General features: G+C 41.5%; 1 protein-coding gene across 1 annotated transcript in view; it reads right to left on the reverse strand.

Moving 5' to 3' along the window:
- The window catches only part of GUSB (glucuronidase beta), a 42,477-nt gene that overhangs the window by 9,775 nt on the left and 9,853 nt on the right, over positions 1-22,849 (reverse strand). The window contains exons 4-12 of the mRNA XM_083174058.1: positions 21,305-21,447; positions 18,894-19,081; positions 17,115-17,255; positions 7,200-7,378; positions 6,934-7,080; positions 5,092-5,176; positions 4,693-4,869; positions 3,836-3,971; positions 3,428-3,563 (exon numbers count right to left, since the gene is read on the reverse strand). Coding sequence (XP_083030184.1) covers positions 3,428-3,563; positions 3,836-3,971; positions 4,693-4,869; positions 5,092-5,176; positions 6,934-7,080; positions 7,200-7,378; positions 17,115-17,255; positions 18,894-19,081; positions 21,305-21,447 — 1,332 coding nt within the window. The remainder of the gene's footprint in view (positions 1-3,427; positions 3,564-3,835; positions 3,972-4,692; positions 4,870-5,091; positions 5,177-6,933; positions 7,081-7,199; positions 7,379-17,114; positions 17,256-18,893; positions 19,082-21,304; positions 21,448-22,849) is intronic.

Genomic DNA, 22,849 nt, shown 5'->3' on the forward strand with positions numbered 1-22,849 from the left:
GCCGCTATTTCAGACAGGAGAAATAACTAAAATGGGCAAGGGTCACAGCTTTCGGAAAGGACTGACAGTCGTGATCCGAGATTGAATAACCCCCTAAGTGTTAAATGGCTAGCACAGAAACATTTCTGTAATGCAATAATGTATGTCAGTCTACCAGCAATGAAGATCTCTTTTCACTTTACAAATATATTACAGGAACCTGATTTCTAGATCTCGTCACCCAGATCTTCCTCCCCTAGTGAGCAAACAGGGCATGCAGAAGGTAAGCTTTGGATGCCCTTAGGCCTGAATATCTCTGGGGATTTTATTATACCAACTAGTATATCCAAATAAAGCGATTCCCATCCAAACAAGCTGAGCAGCGCCAGTGACAAGAGACAGGCTAGCACAGCTCAGTCAGCCAGAGCTTATCGGCTATTTGGAAAGTATGTTGACTTAGTTTCCAGTCACTGGCAGAATCCCTATGTAGAAGTGGTGTGATTGCTCAAGAGTAAATTTCTTAGTACATTAAGATCTTAAGAAGTTCTTAATGTACTATGATCTCAAAAAGCCAGTGCATCTTCACATATATTTAACTACTAGTTACCAACCTGAAAAAAATGACAGATCATAATAAACAGTCATGTCAGCACCAGTGTCTGTGCGCCTACACGAAGCAACATTTTATTTGTTCAGTTGGGCATCATCTAGTGACTGCTGGCACTCAAATTACTTGAATTCCCCCCATAGAGTTGAGAAGCAGCATTATCCATTTTTAGAAGACATAATTTTTCAACTCAAAATAGCCACCTTTTGCAGATATAACTAGGGATGGCCATCGATGATTCAAAATTATTGATGGCCGATTTCAAATACTTATACCGACGATGGGTGAGAACCAAATGGTTTCCCATAATTGATGGCACAGCAAACCCAATGTTTTCCCCTTTTTTTTACCAATGTGCTGGGACACAGAGCATATCTCTGCCCCCTGGCACCTGCAAAGATTTGCCCATGTGCTTTGATTGGCCCACAGGCATAATAGATGACCATATGTAAAACTATTGATGGTCACCCATTGCATAGTTTTACACTATCGATATCCAGTTGCACTTTTGCCATCGATGGCAAAGGCACCAATGGCCATCCCTAGATATAACTGATGAAAACCCTATTCTATCAGCCAGTATCAGTGATTTACAGATGTGTCTCACTACAGCTTTGCGGCATATAGCAGTGTTCTTTTAGTGGGATTGTGATGCAGATACATGGCCAACCGGCTCCCATAGAATTCAATGGGTGGAGGGCACATGCACCCTCCAACTACCTCCATACTGGGAAGTGGCTGCTTATAAATAAACTCAACACACGCGATGAACCAAATATATGAAATTCTGATTCATCAGTGCAACCAGACCTCCTAGTCTTTAGCAGGCCACTGGCTGTGCTTTATGGGCCCAACCAGCCTCTTTCCCATGCAGAACAGCTGGTGGTATTCAAAAATTTGACTGGTAGTCATTCTTATAATGAATGCCACTTAGGGGTTGTAATATACTTTTAGGGAATGTAATATACTTTCAAAGGCCTATGTAGCATGTCTTATGCCCAAATCACAGCCATTTTGGAGGGAAATCTGTTCTAACAAATTCTCAACCTACAGGTCCCAAACACATGCTCCTCCCTCTGCCTATTCTAGACTGCGCCAAGCATAAGTATGTATTTTACAAATTATTTGTTCTGTAACCTGTCGCACCTGCTAAATGGAAAACCCTCCCATGTGCCAAGATATGTCATATAAAAATAAGGATAACCTAAGACACGAAGCAGAAAATCTGGTCATGCAGATCCTTTGATAAGATTTTAACCTGAAAATTGCACATGTGGAATTCGAGACAAAGTGGATTGAAAAAGGAAACATGACCTACAGTAGCCACTAACAAAGTTCACACACACGCTCAAAAACAGTATAAAAAGATGACATTTGCATTTTCAATTTTAAACATCCATGTCCATCCAATTAGCATTATTAAAAACATTTTTTAAATTGGACCAATGATTATTTCAGATTGCATGGGAACAAATATAAAGAATTGCATTCTGTATCCATTTGTGCAGATAAACAGACATCTCCCTATAATGGTCATGCAATATCATTATTGGATTCCAGAATACAGTTAGGGTGCATACACACTGTACAATTTTTTTGACCAACTTTTTTGACCAATTTCGTCCACTCTGAACGAAATTGGTCAAAATATCTTTCAGTGCGTTTGCGACGAAAGACAAATGATGATGCGCATACCCTACAGGTGTTCATCAAGGTTGTTGGTCAACTGTGCATGCAGCACAATTTGGATATCTTTCAAAAAGAGCCTATAAACTTAAACTATAGCTAGATCTTTCGTCTTTTGTATATCGTCAATATCTTTCATCAACATCTTTCGTCCAGGACACTGGGTTCAATAGAATGTCTTTCAACGATATTGGTCAAAAAAAATATTTTTTAGGGAAAATGTGTGTTATACAAATGGCTCTATGGATTTATCTAGGTGGTCCAACAATTAAATAACGTACAAAGACCCCCATCCTTCTCCCCCAAACACAAAACGGACAGCCTGCAGATATCCACACTAGCTAAATAGTTTAGGCTAGTGTCACATAGGCGACTAGTCACCCCTCCGCTAATATACCGTAATGGGCTGCAAAGCGCATTGTACAGGAACATGTAATACTTTATGCAAATGTGTGAATGAAAAGTTACTGCATATAGAATCAGTACAGCTAGTCAGCCTTCTCAGTCACTAGTTCATTCAGGTGCTGTTCATGCAAGCAATATTAGGGTGATGATTGAAAGATGAAGAAATATAATTAAAATAAATTAATTTTCAGTAAGACAAGTTTCAAATCACGTTTAATAATTTTATTAATAAAATTATGTTTTGATCATTGTTTCTACTCAAGTATACAGTTGACACACAACAATCTTACAGATCAAAAGATCCTCAAAGTGCCATGCCAGTACATAATACATATCGCACATTACATTATGTTTATTCAAGGCACTGTTCTCTTGTTGGGTTAAAAAAAATAAAAAAGAATTTTCCTCAGAGGAATAGACTAAGCCTGTGAGCAGGTCCATTCACATTGTTGGAGCAGATTGTGTGACGTGTGCCTGCACACGTCTGCATGGGATAGGTGGAAAGCCTTGCGTCTTTATGTTAACATGTCCGAGATGACCTAGCACTGAATTGGAATTGCTCCCTTTGTCCATTTATTAATACGCAGGCATTGTTATGGCGCTGCAAGCAAGGCAATGTTACATAAAGAACCAGTTTTACACTGTACTTGGAGTAAACCTAATCAGTGTCCTCTGCCTCATGTTTAGGCAGCCCATACGTAAGTCTGTGGAAGCACATACAGTAAGACATTTTTAAAGGCGGTTTAATACCTAGTATAAGGTTTGTTCAAGTACCCCGTTTCATTGGCCAGCTTCAAGTATCTGTCCCGCAAAACAAAGGCTGATGACTTGGGCTGCCGCTGGCGGGTGAAGACTCCTTTCTTGTTCCCCACAACTCTGGTCGTTGCTGTATAGAAATATTAGAATTAAACACTGCAACAGCTATAAAAAGTAAACAGATTATTTAGCATGGAAATGGCTTCCTGGACAGGTGGTAATGATCTTTACATACTGTACACTGGGCTGCATCTATCATGTATGTACAGAAATGGTTATCTGCATTTCCAAAGGTTTTCCAGTGTTCTGATCAGTGCCAAATGTACAATACATACACAACGACTAATACAAGCTGTTTTTACAGCGGAACAGACCATCTACCTATCCGCTAATAGGACTTACATTGTACAGTCATAAAGTCTGCAAAATTCCAAATGAGCTCTCCAATGACACAGGTCTTTCTCTTCTCATCAATCACAGAATGGTAGTTCTTTAACATCATTCCTTGATATTCTTCTGTGAACATTAATGGTGGATCCTGAAAGCACAAAAAGCAGAACACCTCTTTATGAATGGATGTTGAACCAAAAAAGTTTGGACTGATTGAGACCAAGGCACTCGCTCACATATCCATCCACCGGAATCACATAGATGCCAACATGGATTAGCTAGGAAGACCTACAATAGAGTCCCCGGCTATAATAGTTCAATAGTGCAAAGAAAGCAATCCTGCATGCCCCAGCACTGCAGAAGTTACCACAACCATCAGATAAAAGAATAAGCAAGCGGACAGTTCAAATATTAAATATGTGTCTCTAAGGGAGGGTATCCTATCAGGAGAAGTAATTTACCGCTGCAATTAGAGTCGCTTATAGTATATCTAGTACAGAACAGGCAACATAACATGTAAAGGTGAAGAAGAGATGATTTGTGCACACCCGATTGTGCTGCTGTTTTCATGAACACTTATAGAAAATAGTTTTGTCAGCTAAGACAGTAAGAAAAGTAAGAAAAGTAAGAAAAACAAAAAAACACTGTTCTCAAAGTAACACAAATTAGTGGTTATAAAATGGTTACAGCAATAACTTCTTATCAGGATTCTAGTTTTGTTCACTCCCATATTTTACCAATGATGTGAAATAAACAAAATTATCAAGAAGCCATGGTGTTGGCAAAGGTGTCACAATTCCTAAATAGATGGGAAGTACTTGTCCAAGGTCTTCAGGTGTTTGTTACAGTAATCTGTAGCACATACTCACACTGTGGAAGCCAGGTATGGTATCTGCTCCATATTCAGACTGTATGATCGGCTTATTATATGTCTCGTGCCATTTGTCAAACTGGTTATTAAGTTGGAGCTGAATCACCTCCAGATGACCAGGATCATGGTACCAGGAGAAGTAGCTATTGACACAGAGGACATCCACATAGGGGGCCTGGAAATAAAAATGTACACTATTAAATACAATATTACATGCATACACACACACTATATATGGAGGATAGATGTATATGGACACATCTGTAAAAGATCTTCCTCAATAGTGACCTAAGCATTTATATATTTTGGGCCCCAAGGTGCCAAAGCAGATTTTAGTTATTTGAAAAATACTGTTAGACATTTTATGAAATAGAATATAAGTAGGAGCTCCACCTACACCTTGGTCTTGGTCATACGAAGCGGAGGTAACATAGGTTACTGGTCTAGTGGGGTCCAGCTGTTTAGTGTGGCCAATCACAGTTCTGTGGAAGGAAAATAATGGTTAAAACACAAAATAAGCATCTGATAAAATAAATTATATAGTGCAGGAATGTGAAATAAATACACAGTATTGAAAATCTGTGCTTTTACAAATAAGAGAACAGGTAACAACTTCATACTCAGATTACTAAAATCTCAGATCACGGATTACCGTAATAGATTTTACAGTTATAGATTACTCACATGCTGCTCTCCAGAACATGGCTAGCCTGTATCTGGTTTCACAGCTAGGCAGCGCAGGCAGGGGACAGACTAATGTGCAGGCTCCTCGCCCATCTAGCAAAGCACTCACAGTTTAGTGATGTGCCCACAAAATTTTGCAGGCACACTGCGTAGAAGGACCCCCTCCCTACAGCCTAGTGCTGGGAGTTGTAGTTTAGCAGCTCCTCACTAAACTACAACTAGGTCTGAATCAGGCCTTCAATGTGGGCAGCCGCTGCTGAAGGGGCAAGCAGGTTTGTGTGGCTTTGAAGCAAGACCTTACACCGCACAACCTGGTTGCTGGGCAGCATATGAGCCAAGCGGGCATAAATAAGTCACATGTGTATTTACAAATTGATGCAGACTATTTTGGGCCAAAATCCCAGGATTGTCCTCCTTAGTAGTGGGTCATGATCCTCAAATAATGAAGTGATGCACTTGATTAGGTAACAGATATCATGTATTGATATGAAAGCACTTATTTTTGTTGAATAAATAAAAACAACACTTGTCATGGGGTATTTGTCACAGGAGGACTAGCTGGCAAGCATGTCCCAATGGGATATGTAGAAATAATGTCAAGACCACAATACTGACAATTATGATGTATAAATTGTTGAAATATCAACATTGAACATAACGGCATCTGCAGAATGTTGAAATTTCTACAATGTCAAAATAATGAACAGACTAGAAGCAGTGGGTTGGGGTTAGTCTGTGGCAGTGGAGGGTTAGTGTTAGACATTACCCACACTTACTGTCAGGATCTGCAGATAGACATCCCTCTCTGTTCCAGAAGTCTCCACTTGAGCCGCCGAACCAGACAAGTCACTGCTAGACCATTAATCTAGGGACTTATGGCAACATGCTAAACACGTTGACATTTGAAGTGCCAATATGATGAATGTTGAAGATATCAATGTCAACATGCCAAGTACAATCATCATGTCGACATTCTAATGTATGAATGCCAACAAAATATACCAAATACTGGGTCACAGGTTCTTAAAATGACCAACATACTCAGAAAACAAAATATATGACAATGCATGGGGATGTTACATCGCTGCCCAACATCTGGCTAAAATTAGCTACTAAACCACAGAATATGGCAGAGATAAATTTGATTGAAGAGCAAACAGAATGCAGACAAAGGACAATATAACAAGAAAAATATATTCTATATGATTGATAAAAGTATTCGGCTTACAGTTCGTTACCTGGAACTCAAGTTGATGCAGACCGGTAGTCCGTACTCTCTAGAGGTTTTACAAGCAAGACTAAAATGTATATATCACAAGGCTGCATTGGCTTTTTCATTTTGTATGCTGAGCAAGCAAAATTACACAGCCAAATACAACCATTACTGTGCTTTACAATAGCATTACATTTATTACTCAGTGGCTCTAGAGAGCGCTGGATGCAGAGATTGGAAGAAGAGAGAAACTCTTGTCACTTATGTAACTGGCCACTTTATGTTGGTGGAGTTTCTACCCTGAACGATGAAGAAAATGAATAAGGATATTCTGCCACTTACTTAAAATAGTAACCGGCAACTTTGAGATGTGAGGCTGGCTCATTGGCAACTGACCACATCACCACGGACGGCCTGTTTTTATCCCTGCGCACGAACTCCTCCATGACAACTAAATGATGTTGCAGAGATTTATTTCCAAAGCTCTCACTATTGGAGAACAGAGGAGACAAAAAGAATGATACAATAATTAATGTACAGGAATAGGCAGGTGTATACTCAGTCTAATAGTAATAACAGACAAACTCTAGGAAAGAAGGGTTCCTTACGCTGCTTTTATTCCCACTCCAGGACATTCATCAATGACCACAATACCATATTTATCACACAAGTCCATGATTTCTTCAGCATAAGGGTAATGGCTAGTCCGAAATGAATTTGCACCCATCCACTTCAGTAGATTAAAATCCTTCATGATTAAAGACCAGTCTAAACCTTTGCCTCGAATCTGTTGAATGTAAAAAAGAAAGAAAATAAAAAAATTCATAAAAATACTTAGTTATACCAATATATTGCTGCATAGATCATCAGGGTCATAGTGTTCTTCATCATCATCTAGGATTCCATTTGACATGGGATTACTGCAAGGAGCAGTATTTCTATTGGGAACAGAGTGAGCACTAAGCCAACAGACTTGTGTGAAACTGCTGAGAATAGTGTGCACATGGACACTTCCTTCATTCTGTCACTTATGCCCACCTGCAGTGTGCTGAGCCTGGATGTACGCTTTTTAACATTAGCCAAGTACAATAAAGGCACAAATGTGAACACATGCAGCTCTGGAAAAGAAATTATATATTTATAAATACATACACTTTCGAATGTTTCATCGTTGACTGGTAATCAGGGGCAAATACTGGACAATGATGGTTCTTTGTAAGGAATCCACTTAAGGTCCATACACACCGGGTGTTTTTGCCCAGCGTGTATGGGTAACGATGATGGGTGAAAAACGCTGAGTGCATAGATGCTGAGCATTTTTCACCCGTTTTAGCTATGGTACAGTGAGGGCTATTTCACACGCTCCGGCTCCTGCCGGGCGGCGAAACCCTGCACGGCGAAAAGCAGTGCCGCACACCGTAGTTAATAATGGACACAAATGTGTCCATTCACATGGAACGGCCACGGCCCGGCCGCCCGGTTGCAGCCAGATCCCACCATTGTAAACTGCTGTGTGCGGCACGGCTTCCTGGCCATGTGGGGTTTTGCCGCCCGGCAGGAGCCAGAGCATATGAAGTAGCCCTAATTCAATCTGGTAAGTCAACAATATAGAAGTAAAAGAGCCAAGCTATTTTTCTTTTTTAACCCCTTCCTGACAGAGCTAGTTTTTGCGTTCCTGACAGAGCCATTTTTTTCAAATCTGACATGTCTCACTTAAGTGGGGATAACTTTTTTTTGCTTTTACTTATCCCAGTGATTTTGAGATTGTTTTTTCGTGACACATTGTACTTCAAATTAGTGGTAAATTTGGGTCGATACAGTCTGTGTTTTTTTGTGAAAAATACCAAAATGTCGTGAAAAAATGGAAAATTTAGCGATTTGCAAAATGTTAAATTTTCTGCTTGTGAGACAAATAATCATACCACTCAAAATAGTTAATAACTAACATAGACCATATGTCTACTTTATATTTCCATCATTATTTCAACTTCCTTTTAATTTTTTTGGACACTAGGAGGCTTACAATATGAATAGCAAATTCTCAAATTTTCAAGAAAATTTCAAACACTGATTTTTTTAGGGACCAGTTCAGTTCTGATGTGACTTTGAGGGACTTGTATGTGAGACACCACCATAAATGATGCCATTTCAAAAACTGCACCCCTCACAGTATTCAAAACAGCATTTTGGAAGTTTGTTAACCCTTTAGGTGTTTCACAGGAATTAAAACAAAGTGTAGGTGAAATTTCAAAATTTCATTTTTTTTGCAGATTTGCAATTTTAATACATTTTTCTAAGGAACACAGTACATTTTACTAGAGAAATGTGACTAAAAATTGATTCCCCCAATTCTTTTGTTTTCATAAATATCCTATATGTGGCCCTAGTGTGCACGTTGACCAAACCACAGGCTTCATAATAGAAGGAGCACCTACTTGATTTTGGAGACTCCTTTTTATGAGATTATTTTTTAGGCACCATGTAGGTTCTAGGCACCATAAGATGCTAAAATTTAGGAACCCCCCCACAAGTGACCCCATTTTGCAAACTACACCCCTCAGGGAATTCATCTAGGGGTATAGTGTACATTTCAAACCCCCAGGGGTTTCACCAATTGTGGTACAACTGGGCAGTGAAAATGAAAAATTAAATTTTTGACACAAAAATGCAGTTCTGGCTCAAAATTTTTCATTTTCAGAAGGAATAAAGGAGACAAAGCACCCCAAAATCTGTGCCCCAATTTCTCCCGAGTACGGCAATGCCTCACATGTGACCAAAAAATACCAGTTGGGTGCATGGCAGGACTCAGAAGGGAAGGAGTGATTTTTGGATTTTGCAGCTCAGATTCTGGTGGAATTTTGGTGGGTGCTATGTCGCATTAGCAAGACCCCCCAAGCACCAATACAGTGGAACCCCCCCACAAGTCACCCCATTTTGCAAACTACACCCCTCAGGGAATTCATCTAGGGGTATAGTGTACATTTCAAACCCCCAGGGGTTTCACCAATTTTGATACAAGTGGGCAGTGAAAATGAAAAATTACATTTTTTTACACAAAAATGCAGTTCTGGCTCAAAATTTTTCATTTTCAGAAGGTATGAAGGAGAAAAAGCACCCCAAAATCTGTGCCCCAATTTCTCCCGAGTACGGCAATGCCTCACATGTGACCAAAAAATACCAGTTGGGTGCATGGCAGGACTCAGAAGGGAAGGAGTGATTTTTGGATTTTGCAGCACAGATTTTGGTGGAATGAATGGTGGGTGCTATGTTGCACCAATACAGTGGAACCCCCCCACAAGTCACCCCATTTTGCAAAGTACACCCCTCAGGGAATTCATCTAGGGGTATAGTGTACATTTCAAACCCCCAGGGGTTTCACCAATTTTGATACAAGTGGGCAGTGAACATGAAAAATTAAATTTTTTTACACAAAAATGCAGTTCTGGCTCAAAATTTTTCATTTTCAGAAGGTATGAAGGAGAAAAAGCACCCCAAAATCTGTGCCCCAATTTCTCCCGAGTACGGCAATGCCTCACATGTGACCAAAAAATACCAGTTGGGTGCATGGCAGGACTCAGAACGGAAGGAGTGATTTTTTGGATTTTGCAGCTCAGATTCTGGTGGAATTTTGGTGGGTGCTATGTCGCATTAGCAAGACCCCCCAAGCACCAATACAGTGGAACCCCCCCACAAGTCACCCCATTTTGCAAACTACACCCCTCAGGGAATTCATCTAGGGGTATAGTGTACATTTCAAACCCCCAGGGGTTTCACCAATTTTGATACAAGTGGGCAGTGAACATGAAAAATTACATTTTTTTACACAAAAATGCAGTTCTGGCTCAAAATTTTTAATTTTCAGAAGGTATGAAGGAGAAAAAGCACCCCAAAATCTGTGCCCCAATTTCTCCCGAGTACGGCAATGCCTCACATGTGACCAAAAAATACCAGTTGGGTGCATGGCAGGACTCAGAAGGGAAGGAGTGATTTTTGGATTTTGCAGCTCAGATTCTGGTGGAATTTTGGTGGGTGCTATGTCGCATTAGCAAGACCCCCCAAGCACCAATACAGTGGAACCCCCCCACAAGTCACCCCATTTTGCAAACTACACCCCTCAGGGAATTCATCTAGGGTTATATTGTACATTTCAAACCCCCAGGGGTTTCACCAATTTTGATACAAGTGGGCAGTGAACATGAAAAATTACATTTTTTTACACAAAAATGCAGTTCTGGCTCAAAATTTTTCATTTTCAGAAGGTATGAAGGAGAAAAAGCACCCCAAAATCTGTGCCCCAATTTCTCCCGAGTACGGCAATGCCTCACATGTGACCAAAAAATACCAGTTGGGTGCATGGCAGGACTCAGAAGGGAAGGAGTGATTTTTGGATTTTGCAGCTCAGATTCTGGTGGAATTTTGGTGGGTGCTATGTCGCATTAGCAAGACCCCCCAAGCACCAATACAGTGGAACCCCCCCACAAGTCACCCCATTTTGCAAACTACACCCCTCAGGGAATTCATCTAGGGGTATAGTGTACATTTCAAACCCCCAGGGGTTTCACCAATTTTGATACAAGTGGGCAGTGAACATGAAAAATTACATTTTTTTACACAAAAATGCAGTTCTGGCTCAAAATTTTTCATTTTCAGAAGGTATGAAGGAGAAAAAGCACCCCAAAATCTGTGCCCCAATTTCTCCCGAGTACGGCAATGCCTCACATGTGACCAAAAAATACCAGTTGGGTGCATGGCAGGACTCAGAAGGGAAGGAGTGATTTTTTGGATTTTGCAGCTCAGATTCTGGTGGAATTTTGGTGGGTGCTATGTCGCATTAGCAAGACCCCCCAAGCACCAATACAGTGGAACCCCCCCACAAGTCACCCCATTTTGCAAACTACACCCCTCAGGGAATTCATCTAGGGGTATAGTGTACATTTCAAACCCCCAGGGGTTTCACCAATTTTGATACAAGTGGGCAGTGAACATGAAAAATTACATTTTTTTACACAAAAATGCAGTTCTGGCTCAAAATTTTTCATTTTCAGAAGGTATGAAGGAGAAAAAGCACCCAAATATCTGTGCCCCAATTTCTCCCGAGTACGGCAATGCCTGACATGTGACCAAAAAATACCAGTTGGGTGCATGGCAGGACTCAGAACGGAAGGAGTGATTTTTTGGATTTTGCAGCTCAGATTCTGGTGGAATGAATGGTGGGTGCTATGTTGCACCAATACAGTGGAACCCCCCCACAAGTCACCCCATTTTGCGAAGTACACCCCTCAGGGAATTCATCTAGGGGTATAGTGTACATTTCAAACCCCCAGGGGTTTCACCAATTTTGATACAAGTGGGCAGTGAAAATGAAAAATTACATTTTTTTACACAAAAATGCAGTTCTGGCTCAAAATTTTTCATTTTCAGAAGGAATGAAGGAGACAAAGCACCCCAAAATCTGTGCCCCAATTTCTCCCGAGTACGCCAATGCCTCATGTGTGACCAAAAAGTGGCAGGACTCAGAAGGGAAGGAGTGATATTTGGATTTTGCAGCACAAATTCTGGTGGAATGATGGTGGGTGCTATGTCGCATTAGCAAGACCCCCAAAGCACCAATACAGTGGAACCCCCCCACAAGTGACCCCATTTTGCAAACTACACCCCTCAGGGAATTCATCTAGGGGTATAGTGTACATTTCAAACCCCCAGGGGTTTCACCAATTTTGATACAAGTGGGCAGTGAACATGAAAAATTACATTTTTTTACACAAAAATGCAGTTCTGGCTCAAAATTTTTCAATTTCACAAGGAATGAAGGAGAAAAAGCACCCCAAAATCTGTGCCCCAATTTCTCCCAAGTACGGCAATGCCTCACATGTGACCAAAAAATACCAGTTGGGTGCATGGCAGGACTCAGAAGGGAAGGAGTGATTTTTGGATTTTGCGGCTCAGATTCTGGTGGAATGAATGGTGGGTGCTATGTGGCATTAGCAAGACCCCCGAAGCACGGTGAAATTATGAACCTAATATTCCATAGATGTGTGGTATAATTTAAAACACTCCTTTATACATAGGCCGGGTTTGTCGGGGCAAGTGTCACACTGGAAAATAGTTTGCTTTCTTATTCCCTTTTTATAGCAAACTTTGCACCTTTTTTGTGTCCTGCCCTTTTTTCCAGTGGAGGGGATTTCATCAGGAAAATGCTGCCCTGGTACAATACGGGGGCCAGTACTAGAAGTACTGGGGCCCTCTGCCTGCTGGTTCCCAAATATTAGGCCCTTTATGACTTCCTCTTGAAAGTGCATAAATGTCCCCCTCTGGCCGGTAGAACGGAATAGCACGTAAGCGTTATACAGTGCCATCTGGATGATATACACGGCCACCTTCTTGTACCAGATTTTTGTTTTCCGCAGGGCACTGTACGGCTTCAGTACCTGATCTGAAAGATCCACTCCGCCCATGTACCTATTGTAATCCAGGATACAATTAGGTTTGGAGGTGTGGGTACTGGTACCTCGTACAGGGACGGAGGTGGTACTGTCTCCGTGAATTGTTGTCAGTATAAGGACATCCCTCTTGTCCTTATATTTGACCAACAACATATTTTCGTTGCATATTCCCCTGCTTTCACCCCTTCTCATTACTTGGGCAATGTGCGTTTTTGGGAGGCCTCTTTGGTTCTTGCGCACAGTACCGCAAGCTGCTGTACCTCTTGAACCAAGGGCCTTAAACAGGGGGATGCTAGTGTAAAAGTTATCCACATAGAGGTGATAACCTTTATCCAGGAAGGGGTGCACTAAATCCCAGACAATTTTCCCACTAACACCTACGAGGGAGGGGGGGCATTCTGGCGGTTGAATTCTTGAATCCTTCCCTTCATAAACCCTAAACCTGTGGGTGTACCCTGAGGTGCTTTCACACAGTTTATACATTTTTATGCCATACCTTGCCCTCTTACTGGGAAGGTACTGGCGGAATTTAACCCTTCCTTTAAAATGTATAAGGGACTCGTCGATACAAATACATTTTTCAGGGATGTACACCTCTTCAAATTTGGCACTGAAATGATCAATGACCGGCCTGACTTTGAATAGCCGGTCAAAGGTGGGATCATCTCTGGGTGGGCACTGTGCATTATCGGTGTAATGTATAAATTTAAGAATTGTCTCAAATCGAGTCCGGGGCATGGCCATACGGTAAAATGGAGTACTGTACAGAACATCTGTACTCCAATATTGCCTAATTTCTGGCTTTTTTACTATGCCCATATGAAACACCAGACCCCAAAACGCCATCATCTCTACTGCATCTACAGGGGTCCACCTAGCAAATGATGACGTGGGGTTTTGAGCAATAAACTGCTGGGCATATAAATTAGTTTGGTCCACCATTAAATTTATAAAATCATCAGAGAAAAATAATTTGAAAAAGTCAATTTCTCTGAGACCTGTGGAATCAAATTGGATTCCTGGCATGGCCAAAAACTCAGGAACCTGGGGCTCAAAATTGTCTGGTGGTGGGGTCCATACTAGATCAATTATTGGGGGGGGAATCTCAGCTGATCTACGGGGGCGTCTTTGAGGGGGTCCCTCATCACCAGAGGAGGAAGAGGAGCTTAAGGCAAATCCTTCAAATTCCCCGCTTGCATCACTGGCTGTGTCAGAGTCAGAGGCTAGCATGGCATATGCCTCCTCCACTGAATACATTCTCCTGGATGACTGGGAGGACATTTGGGAGGACATTTGGGAGGACATTTGGGAGGACATTTGGGATGCCATTTTTATTTTTGTGTTACTGGTAGTGAAATGTTTCAACACGTGTATAGTGTAGGGGGGGGTACAAACTTTATTTCAACCCGGGGGGTATGTAGTGTGTAGTGTGTATGTAGTGCAGAAAAAAAAAATACTTTATACCAATAAAAAAAAAAAAAAAAATGAAGGGGTTAAAAATAAAAAATTGAAGGGGTTAAAAAAAAAAAAAAAGGTCCTGCGCCAAAAATTGAGCACAGATGTTGGTCAGTAACGTCTGTCACTGAACAGCGCTCAAAGGCAACAGGAATCTGATCAAAAAAAAAAAAAAAATAGATCAACCCTGTGCCGAAAAAGCTGATCAGTGATGTACGTCACTGATCGGCGCACAGTGGCCACAGGACACCCACAAAATCAGTGTGTGTAAAAAAAAAAATTAAAAAAAGACCCCACAGCACTCACAAAAAAAAAAAAAGGTGATCAGTGATGCGACACTGATTACCAGTGAGGGACAGCAGGTGCACAACCTTTGGTGCAACTGACAGTGCAACTGGCAGCAACTGACAGGTATATATATAAAAAAAAAACCTCTGCGCCCCCAAAAAGTTGCTGATCAGCACAGATATACTGATCAGCACAAAAGGGGGGGTAGCAGACACAAAATATACACTCTCTATCACTCTCTGTCACTATCTCTCTCTATCTCTCTATCTCTCACTATCTATCACTCTAGGACACTGCAGCAGCAGCACTGACAGTTATATGTATAAAAAAAACCTGCACCCCCAAAAAGGGGGGGTAGCAGACACAAAATATACACTCTCTATCACTCTCTGTCACTATCTCTCTCTATCTCTCTATCTCTCACTATCTATCACTATCTATCACTCTATGACACTGCAGCAGCAGCAAAATAAAACCCCTGCACCCCCAAAAAGGGGGGGTAGCAGACACAAATCTCTCTATCTCTCTACCTCTCACTATCTATCACTATCTATCACTATCTATCACTGTATGACACTGCAGCAGCAGCACTGACAGTTATTTATATATAGAAAACCCCTGCACCCCCAAAAAGGGGGGGTAGCAGACACAAAATATAGCTCTCTCTGTCACTATCTCTCTCTATCTCTCTCTATCTCTCTCTCTATCTCTCTATCACACTGCAGCAGCAGCAGGAAGTCACAAGAAGTCAGATCCAGGAAGCATCCAGCACGCTACAAGCAGTGAGTAGGTGATCAGGTAAGGTATTTGCAAGGATCAGGTAAGTATTAGCAAGGATCAGGTCGGTATTCACGGCAGGCAGGCACGGTGACCGTTCTGCACGCTATTCCAGACCGGAATGGCGTCTGCAGCGCAGTCACCGTCAGTTTAAATGTCGCGCCTTGGCTGTGATTGGTCCGTGGGTCCCACGGACCAATCACAGCCTTGGGGGCAGGTGGGGTGAGGGTGGGGTGAGGTGTCATCGTCACCGATGACCCCCTCATGCCCCCTGACGCCCGGCGGTGATTGACACCTGTGTTACCGAGCGTCTGATTCGCTGGTAACACAGGAAAACGCTGTGAATGGCTGTTCACACTGAACAGCCAATCACAGCGATCGCCGAAGGGGGGGCGGCATCGCAGCCCCCCCTGGGCATGCAGGGACATGTCTGCTGTCAGGGACAGCAGACATCGTCCCACTGTCACTGCGTCTCGAGACGCAGTGACAGTTTAAACTCATGACGTACATTTATGCCATGTGTCGGGAAGTACCTCCCGGCCATGACGTAAATGTACGTCAAATGTCGGGAAGGGGTTAAATGAAAGCATTAATTAGCACTAATAAGTGGCAAGAGCTATCGGCTACTTGGCTTCCCACATTGTAAAATGGTCAATGTCTAGTTGGGAATTCCATCATATAAGAGCAAATACAACTCACTTCTGTGGCTTAGGTATTGACCAAAGTGCATTTTATTAACCAGTTTGGTCAAAATATACCAGACAGTGTAACAAAATCTGCACATAAATAAATACCCAGCGTTAAAAAGCTGGTCTTGCAGAAGCTACAAAGCATAGAAAATGCTAAGCGTGCGATCAGCTAAAAGAAATGTGGTAAAAACCCTGTTTTACAGACAAGCATTGCAAAGTACCACTGAAGAGCTGTCCTTTGAGGTACTATTCACATATGTATTCTTATATTATTACTTTGACTGCATCGGCGTGGTTTAGTGCATCCAGCTCAAAGCAAGGGATTGTGTCTATTGGACACAATCAATACATTTTATGGAATTAAATGGACATTTACTATTCAAGAGAAAGCTGGTTTGTTTTGCTATAGTACCTTTAATAAATATAGAATTTCAAAACAAACCCAAAAAAATGTAAAAGCCAAAAAATGGTGTGTACACACTTGTACAATGTGCATGAGATTTGGACTATATAGTCCAAATCTCATCTGGATCGCATGCAGATCGCACAGGTTTTAACCCTTGCGATCCCGATGCACGCTCCCGTATCGGAGCCAGAGAGTCTTGGCTGCATAGACTATATAGTGCAGATCTGCACTATATAGTCTAAATTGTATGCAGATAGTCTAAATTGTATAGATTGTAGTCTAAATTGTATAGATTGTAGTCTAAATTGTATAGATTGTATGCAGATAGCCTAAATTGTAATATAGTCATGATTGTACAAGTGTGTACACACCAAAAGAAATGTAAATGAAAATCACAGCAAACCCTGCTAAAAATGGAATTAAAAATTGGACCGCCCATATCGCATGCTGGCCCATTTCACTTACATCATAGTCTTCATGTTTGTTGACGCCATGGAAGTAGAAAGGCTTTCCATTGATCAGGAATTGTTGTCCTGTAACTTGGACTGTTCTTATTCCAACAGGTAAAGTGTAAACATCCAGTGAGTTAGCAGCCGTCACCTTCACCTGCAAATCATCAACGGTTTTAAGAAAGTTAAGCTTGAAACAGCTGTGTACAATAATCTGGGGCAAAATTGGGCTGTGAGGGGAAATTAATACCTTTATACACCATGCAGTTGCAAGTTAATTAAATTGACCCCATTTTGTGGATTGGGATAATCCTACCACCCCACAAATAAAAATAAAAAAACATACAAATAGTTTATGTCTTAAGACAATGAATCTAATACTAGTGTGCATATGTGGAATCGTATATAGAGTATAAACTCTGTTGGTTTTCGGACTGATGTCAGTAAAATGCTGTGTAATACAGGGAGGCACAGTGCCTTCCTAAACGTACCCCTGATACTCCACTGAGCAGTTCCTGTGCAGCATTGGCACAGAAAATGTTAATAAGCTCATTTGCATTGGGTGCACATACAGTATTATGCATCACTTTTGCAAGGAAGACAGAAAAGACCACTGTCGGTCATAGCAGTTTCTTTTGCAAGTTCCCTTTGTTTTAGTATGGAAAATAAACCAAAAAATATTACCTACAGTAACACCGTGATCATGCTTTTCAGGTGTAAAGCATGTATGCGGAGCAAGTGTTTCATTAGCTTATCCCATCATATTAAGGGCCTTATTCAGATCTGATCACTCATCTGTAAAAGTTGCAGATGACTGCGTGTAGATAGCCACCACTCAGACCGAATCAAACAGTCTTGATTCAAACTTACTGTATTCAGTAATTAAACGGATTGCAAACAGCAATCAACTCTGAATCAGGCCCCAAGTACAACAAATTACATGATTTAACTATGGTAGAAGACAAAAAAATAAAAACTCAATAATCGTATTTTATCTGCTGCTTTCAAAATAGATCTTTACCAGATTACTGTAAACCTTATAATTTTTAAGAAGTGAGAATTGGTACCAGTTCACCGTAAATGTGCCATACACTAGTACGATTTGGGCCGAATTCACTGGATCCCAAAGGATCAGTGTGAGAAATCACCCCAAATCGTATGTGTTTGATGTCCCCGTTGGTTCCGATGCATGGTGCCGTGCGCACCAAACCTATGCTAGAGGTCGGACCTGCTTTCTGTCCGACCTCTGACTCGGCCCCCCTCCTCTGCATGTGATACCGTGGGAAGCGGGTTCACATGCGATACATCGCATATGAAAGGAGCACAGGCGGGGTTGGATGGCCCATACACTGCTAAGATACATTGTAGTATTGTATGGGCACCGTTTTACCCAAAATTACTAAAATGCACATTTTAGTAGAAAAAATGTACTTGTCATTATTTAATTAAGCTAAACAAATTAATGGAGAGGTAGGTCTCAAAAAGTACTCTTTACAAATAAATACTTTTATTTAGCTTTTGATGTGGTATACACACTCACATGGCACTAGAAATAACTAACCCGCTCTCAAATCCCATGTACTGCTCAGCCCCAGGGCCTTCAAATGCGTTGGTCCTGACAAAGTAGAGCAAGGGTTCTCAAACCTTTTTCTCTGGGACCCTGGTCGAGATGTACTAAGTAGAGCAAAAACTCCAGAAGTATCACATAGGATTTCATCAGTTCACATGACCATGAATTTACATTATTTCTATTGATCCAAACTGACTAAGCCAACAAAAGAAATTGCTAGTTTACCTCAAAAGAGTACAGATATCCAGGATTTACATTCATCAGATAAGGCCACCATAGATGTGCGTTGACAACTTTGAGCTGTCCTACAGCTCCTCGACCAGTGGCTACCTCTTGTCCATCTTGGTCACGCAAGGTTACATTAACTGAATAGTAATCCGAACCAACAACTGCCACTTCATAGTCCACCAAGCCTTTTGGGGGGAGGGGGGGACGACAAGCACATATCCAGGTCAATTTATTGGTCTACTAAGGGTATATGATTGTACAAACTGGCATAACCAATAAATAATTCAAATGTCCGTCCCCCCCCCCCCCCCCAAAAAAAAAAAACCTCAACAGTTTTTTTTCTATTTTATCCACATTATATCTTGCATACCCAAAGTAATATTTACAAATTATACACATTACCATCTTTGAGCTTTTCTCACTCTGCCAGAGTGCATGTAAACTTGGTGTAGCACTAAAGCCCATTTCATATCGGAATGAGCATATCACCAGTGGTATTTGGTAACAGCATGGCTTATGTTCCTGTATCGACTGGGTTTAGATCAACCATGTTATCGCCAACCATCCCTAGTCGACCCCCCTGAGTTAGACAGCTAAAGATAGCCAGCAGCTGCTAGAGCGGCAGTAGCGCTGTTAGACGCCAGCAGGTGATTGGCAGGACACATGGTCAACAGGAGTTTTTCAGAATGTTTTGGTGCAGGTCCACTCGGATCATACTTTACAAGCGGACATAGAGTTAGAATAGAATAATGTGCCAAGCATAGCGACACTGTGCCCATAAACAGGGGGGGAATTTGATAGGATGAGAGATTCAAAAAGTGAGAGATTTGGTAAGAAATCTCCAGTTTATTTAAAGCGGCAATCATTTACACAGCAAAACCAGTGGAACAGTACCATGTTGGATTAGCTTCACATGCTGAAACAATCATAAGTCACTGGCAGCGATATTCAAATTGATATATCAGCTGACCAGGTCTTCTCAGTTGGTGACTGCTGTCGCTTGGCCCAAGAACTTAAGCTGGATGGGATCTGGTCATATGTAGTAGAAGGACCAATCACATCTGGTGTTTATGGAGTTCTGAAGGTCCTTACATATGCAGGCTAATAGAGGCCATCTTTCTATCTCATATGCCAACATACCCAATAATGATTCTGAAGTTATTACAGTCATTATAGGGCCATGCACACATGACAATATCACAACACAACAGTAATTTACACAACCAAGACAGACAAATCATGTAGCGTTATGCCATTTTTTTTATTTATTTTTTTATTTGGTGTGCTATTTATTTGTCTGCTCTAGAAATCAGTTGAAAAACATGCATAAATGCAATTATTGGCCACATTTTTCAACCTCATCAGCAAAGAGCGCATCAGGCGAAACTGTTTGTGTGCAATAAATAACTTCCCTGAACTAAAGGTAAGCCTAATCAGGGTACATTAGGGGGGTCATTCTGATTGGCTCAGTAAGCAGCCAAGCTCACAGCTTACCGAGTCCCTGTGACACCGCCCTGCGAATACTACAACCCCCCCCCCCACCCCCCCCTTGATGGCTGCACATAAGATTTATCGGTACTTGTTTCCTAGCACGGCGCCTACGTTTTGATCGCATTGCATGTTACCAGATCGCATGCGATCAAAACGATGATTTAATTGTACATGCACCCTGATGGGTGATTATTATGTTATATGCACCCCCATTGTTAACGCCACCGCCACTATTAATGCCAACCCGAAGCGTGGTGCGTACAGCGAGCTCGCGAGGGGCGGCGGTACGCGTCCTCTGACCTTTTCATACCCCCACTATCCACATCGGCGTGGAGTTGATTTCATATAGTGTGGCGAGCGCAGCGAGCTACCGAGCCCGAAGCGTGGCGAGCGCAGCGAAGGGAAGCGGATTACTTCACATGTAATCCGCATCCCCTCGCCACGCTTCGCGGTTTTATCTTATGTGCAGCTTGTCCGACCTCTGACTTCAATCGATGGAATTGGGTAAAATCAGGCCCGAATCGGACACGTGTATGGGCATTTTAAGGGGGTGTTAAACTCAATGACACTTTAAGAAATTGGTTCAACAAGAGACCGTTTCACATTAAAGAGTCTCATTCTGGTTTAAGAAGATAGTGGGCGAGATGTACTATACCTTGAAAAGTGATCAAATAGAGCGTGATAACCAATCAGCTCCTACCTACAGTATCATTTTTCAAACACTGATTATAACATGGCAGTTAGGAGCTGACTGGCTGGTGGTTTATTACTCTCCATTTTATCACTTTTCAACCTTAGTACATCTGGCCCAGTGTATGTTAAATGAAGTCTGCTATAACCCATAACCTCTGACTGGTTGCTAGGAGTTAAAGCACAATATTGTTCCTTACTCCAATTTTTCTTGCAATTTGACTCACCTGCATTTTGCTGGATGTCTGTATGGATTGTAATGTCATCAACGTAAACAGACGGTGTTGTATACAGGACCACAGGACGATGAATGCCAGCATAATTAAAGAAATCAAAATCTATATGTTGGACAAAATATCCTTTGGGATATCTAGGATTAAAAAGAAGAAGAAAAAAAATGGAGTAATCCTGAATAGTCCGGTACAGGGTATCATTGGAGAATACAGGTTGTGCAAAAGAACATTACAATAACAAAATCAATGAAAATAATACTTGAGTCATTACTTTACACCAATATGTGTTTACAATAGACATGGCAAGTATCAAAAGCAAAAAGAGGTTTGTGTTTTTCTGGGTAGGTTTTAAAAATTTTCAGAAGAAACAAAACAAGGTTGGAAAATTAAGGACTTCCATTTTTTTATACAGACAATTAAATTTAGATGCCCATACATTTATACAATATGCCCATTTTTCCACACGATTTTGACCCATCGGGCCAATAGTATGAGTTTTATCTCCGGATCAGATGTGTAGTCCCGTGCGCATCAGATCTGGAGATTGCCATGGCTGCTGTAGTAATCAAATGGAGCGCATATGGTGTATTGTCTGCAATCCAGCCAGCCGGGAGCCAGGCAGGTAGTTGGCTGGGTATCACATGTAATACCTTGCAGTAGTGTATGGGGGCCTTTACAAATGTGAAAACACCCTTAAATCCATAGCAAAACCCTTCTTTCCTCTTCTGCGTCACACTCCTGTATCCACCTCTAATTTATTCTCCATGTCTCCTTTTAAAGGTGCCCACACACTAGAAAGATCTGCGATCTTAAGATGCACGCATATATTAGCCTTTAAATCTTTTGTCTTTCCTGGACAAAAGATTTCACGCAAGAGCCCATCTTTACCAAAGATTTATCTTTAGATCCGATGTGCTTTCCTATGGATCTTTAACGGAATCTTCTGATCTTTCATGCAGCATGTAAGATCAGAAGATTTAGTAAAAGATCTGCGGGAGCGCGCATCCAATCATGATTGAACGATTTTGCGGTAAAAATCGGCCGATCACCAAAAAAAATCTTTCTAGTGTGTGGGCACCTTCACTGATCAGACCTTATCAGTGCCTCCCCAATCCTCCCACAAACACACAGGTCCATATCACCATAAATCAACACCTCCTCCCACAAGCCAACAAAGCATGATCATCCTCAGGAATCCATTAATACATCAATAATTACTCTTCTTACATCATTAACCCCAGTCCTCAATCGCTAATTCCTAAATCAATGACCAACTCCATTATGCATCATTAAGGCTTCCTTACTAGCTTGTCATCCTATCATTAACTCCCCTTCTCCCTCACTCACACTGTGCTGCTTTTCTGTCTGTCCCTGCTCGATCAGAGAGTTCCTCTTTAAATTCGGTGCTCTAGATTGCTGGCCCACAAGCACAGACATTTGCACGCGTTTAAAGCAGTTGGCCAATTAAGAAGCACTCTACTATCATCACACTGATTTTTTTCCTCCAAACACAATGTGATACAGCAACACTCAGAATGA

This window comes from Crinia signifera, chromosome 2, assembly GCF_055691185.1.
Source record: "Crinia signifera chromosome 2, ASM5569118v1, whole genome shotgun sequence".
NCBI lineage: Eukaryota > Metazoa > Chordata > Amphibia > Anura > Myobatrachidae > Crinia > Crinia signifera.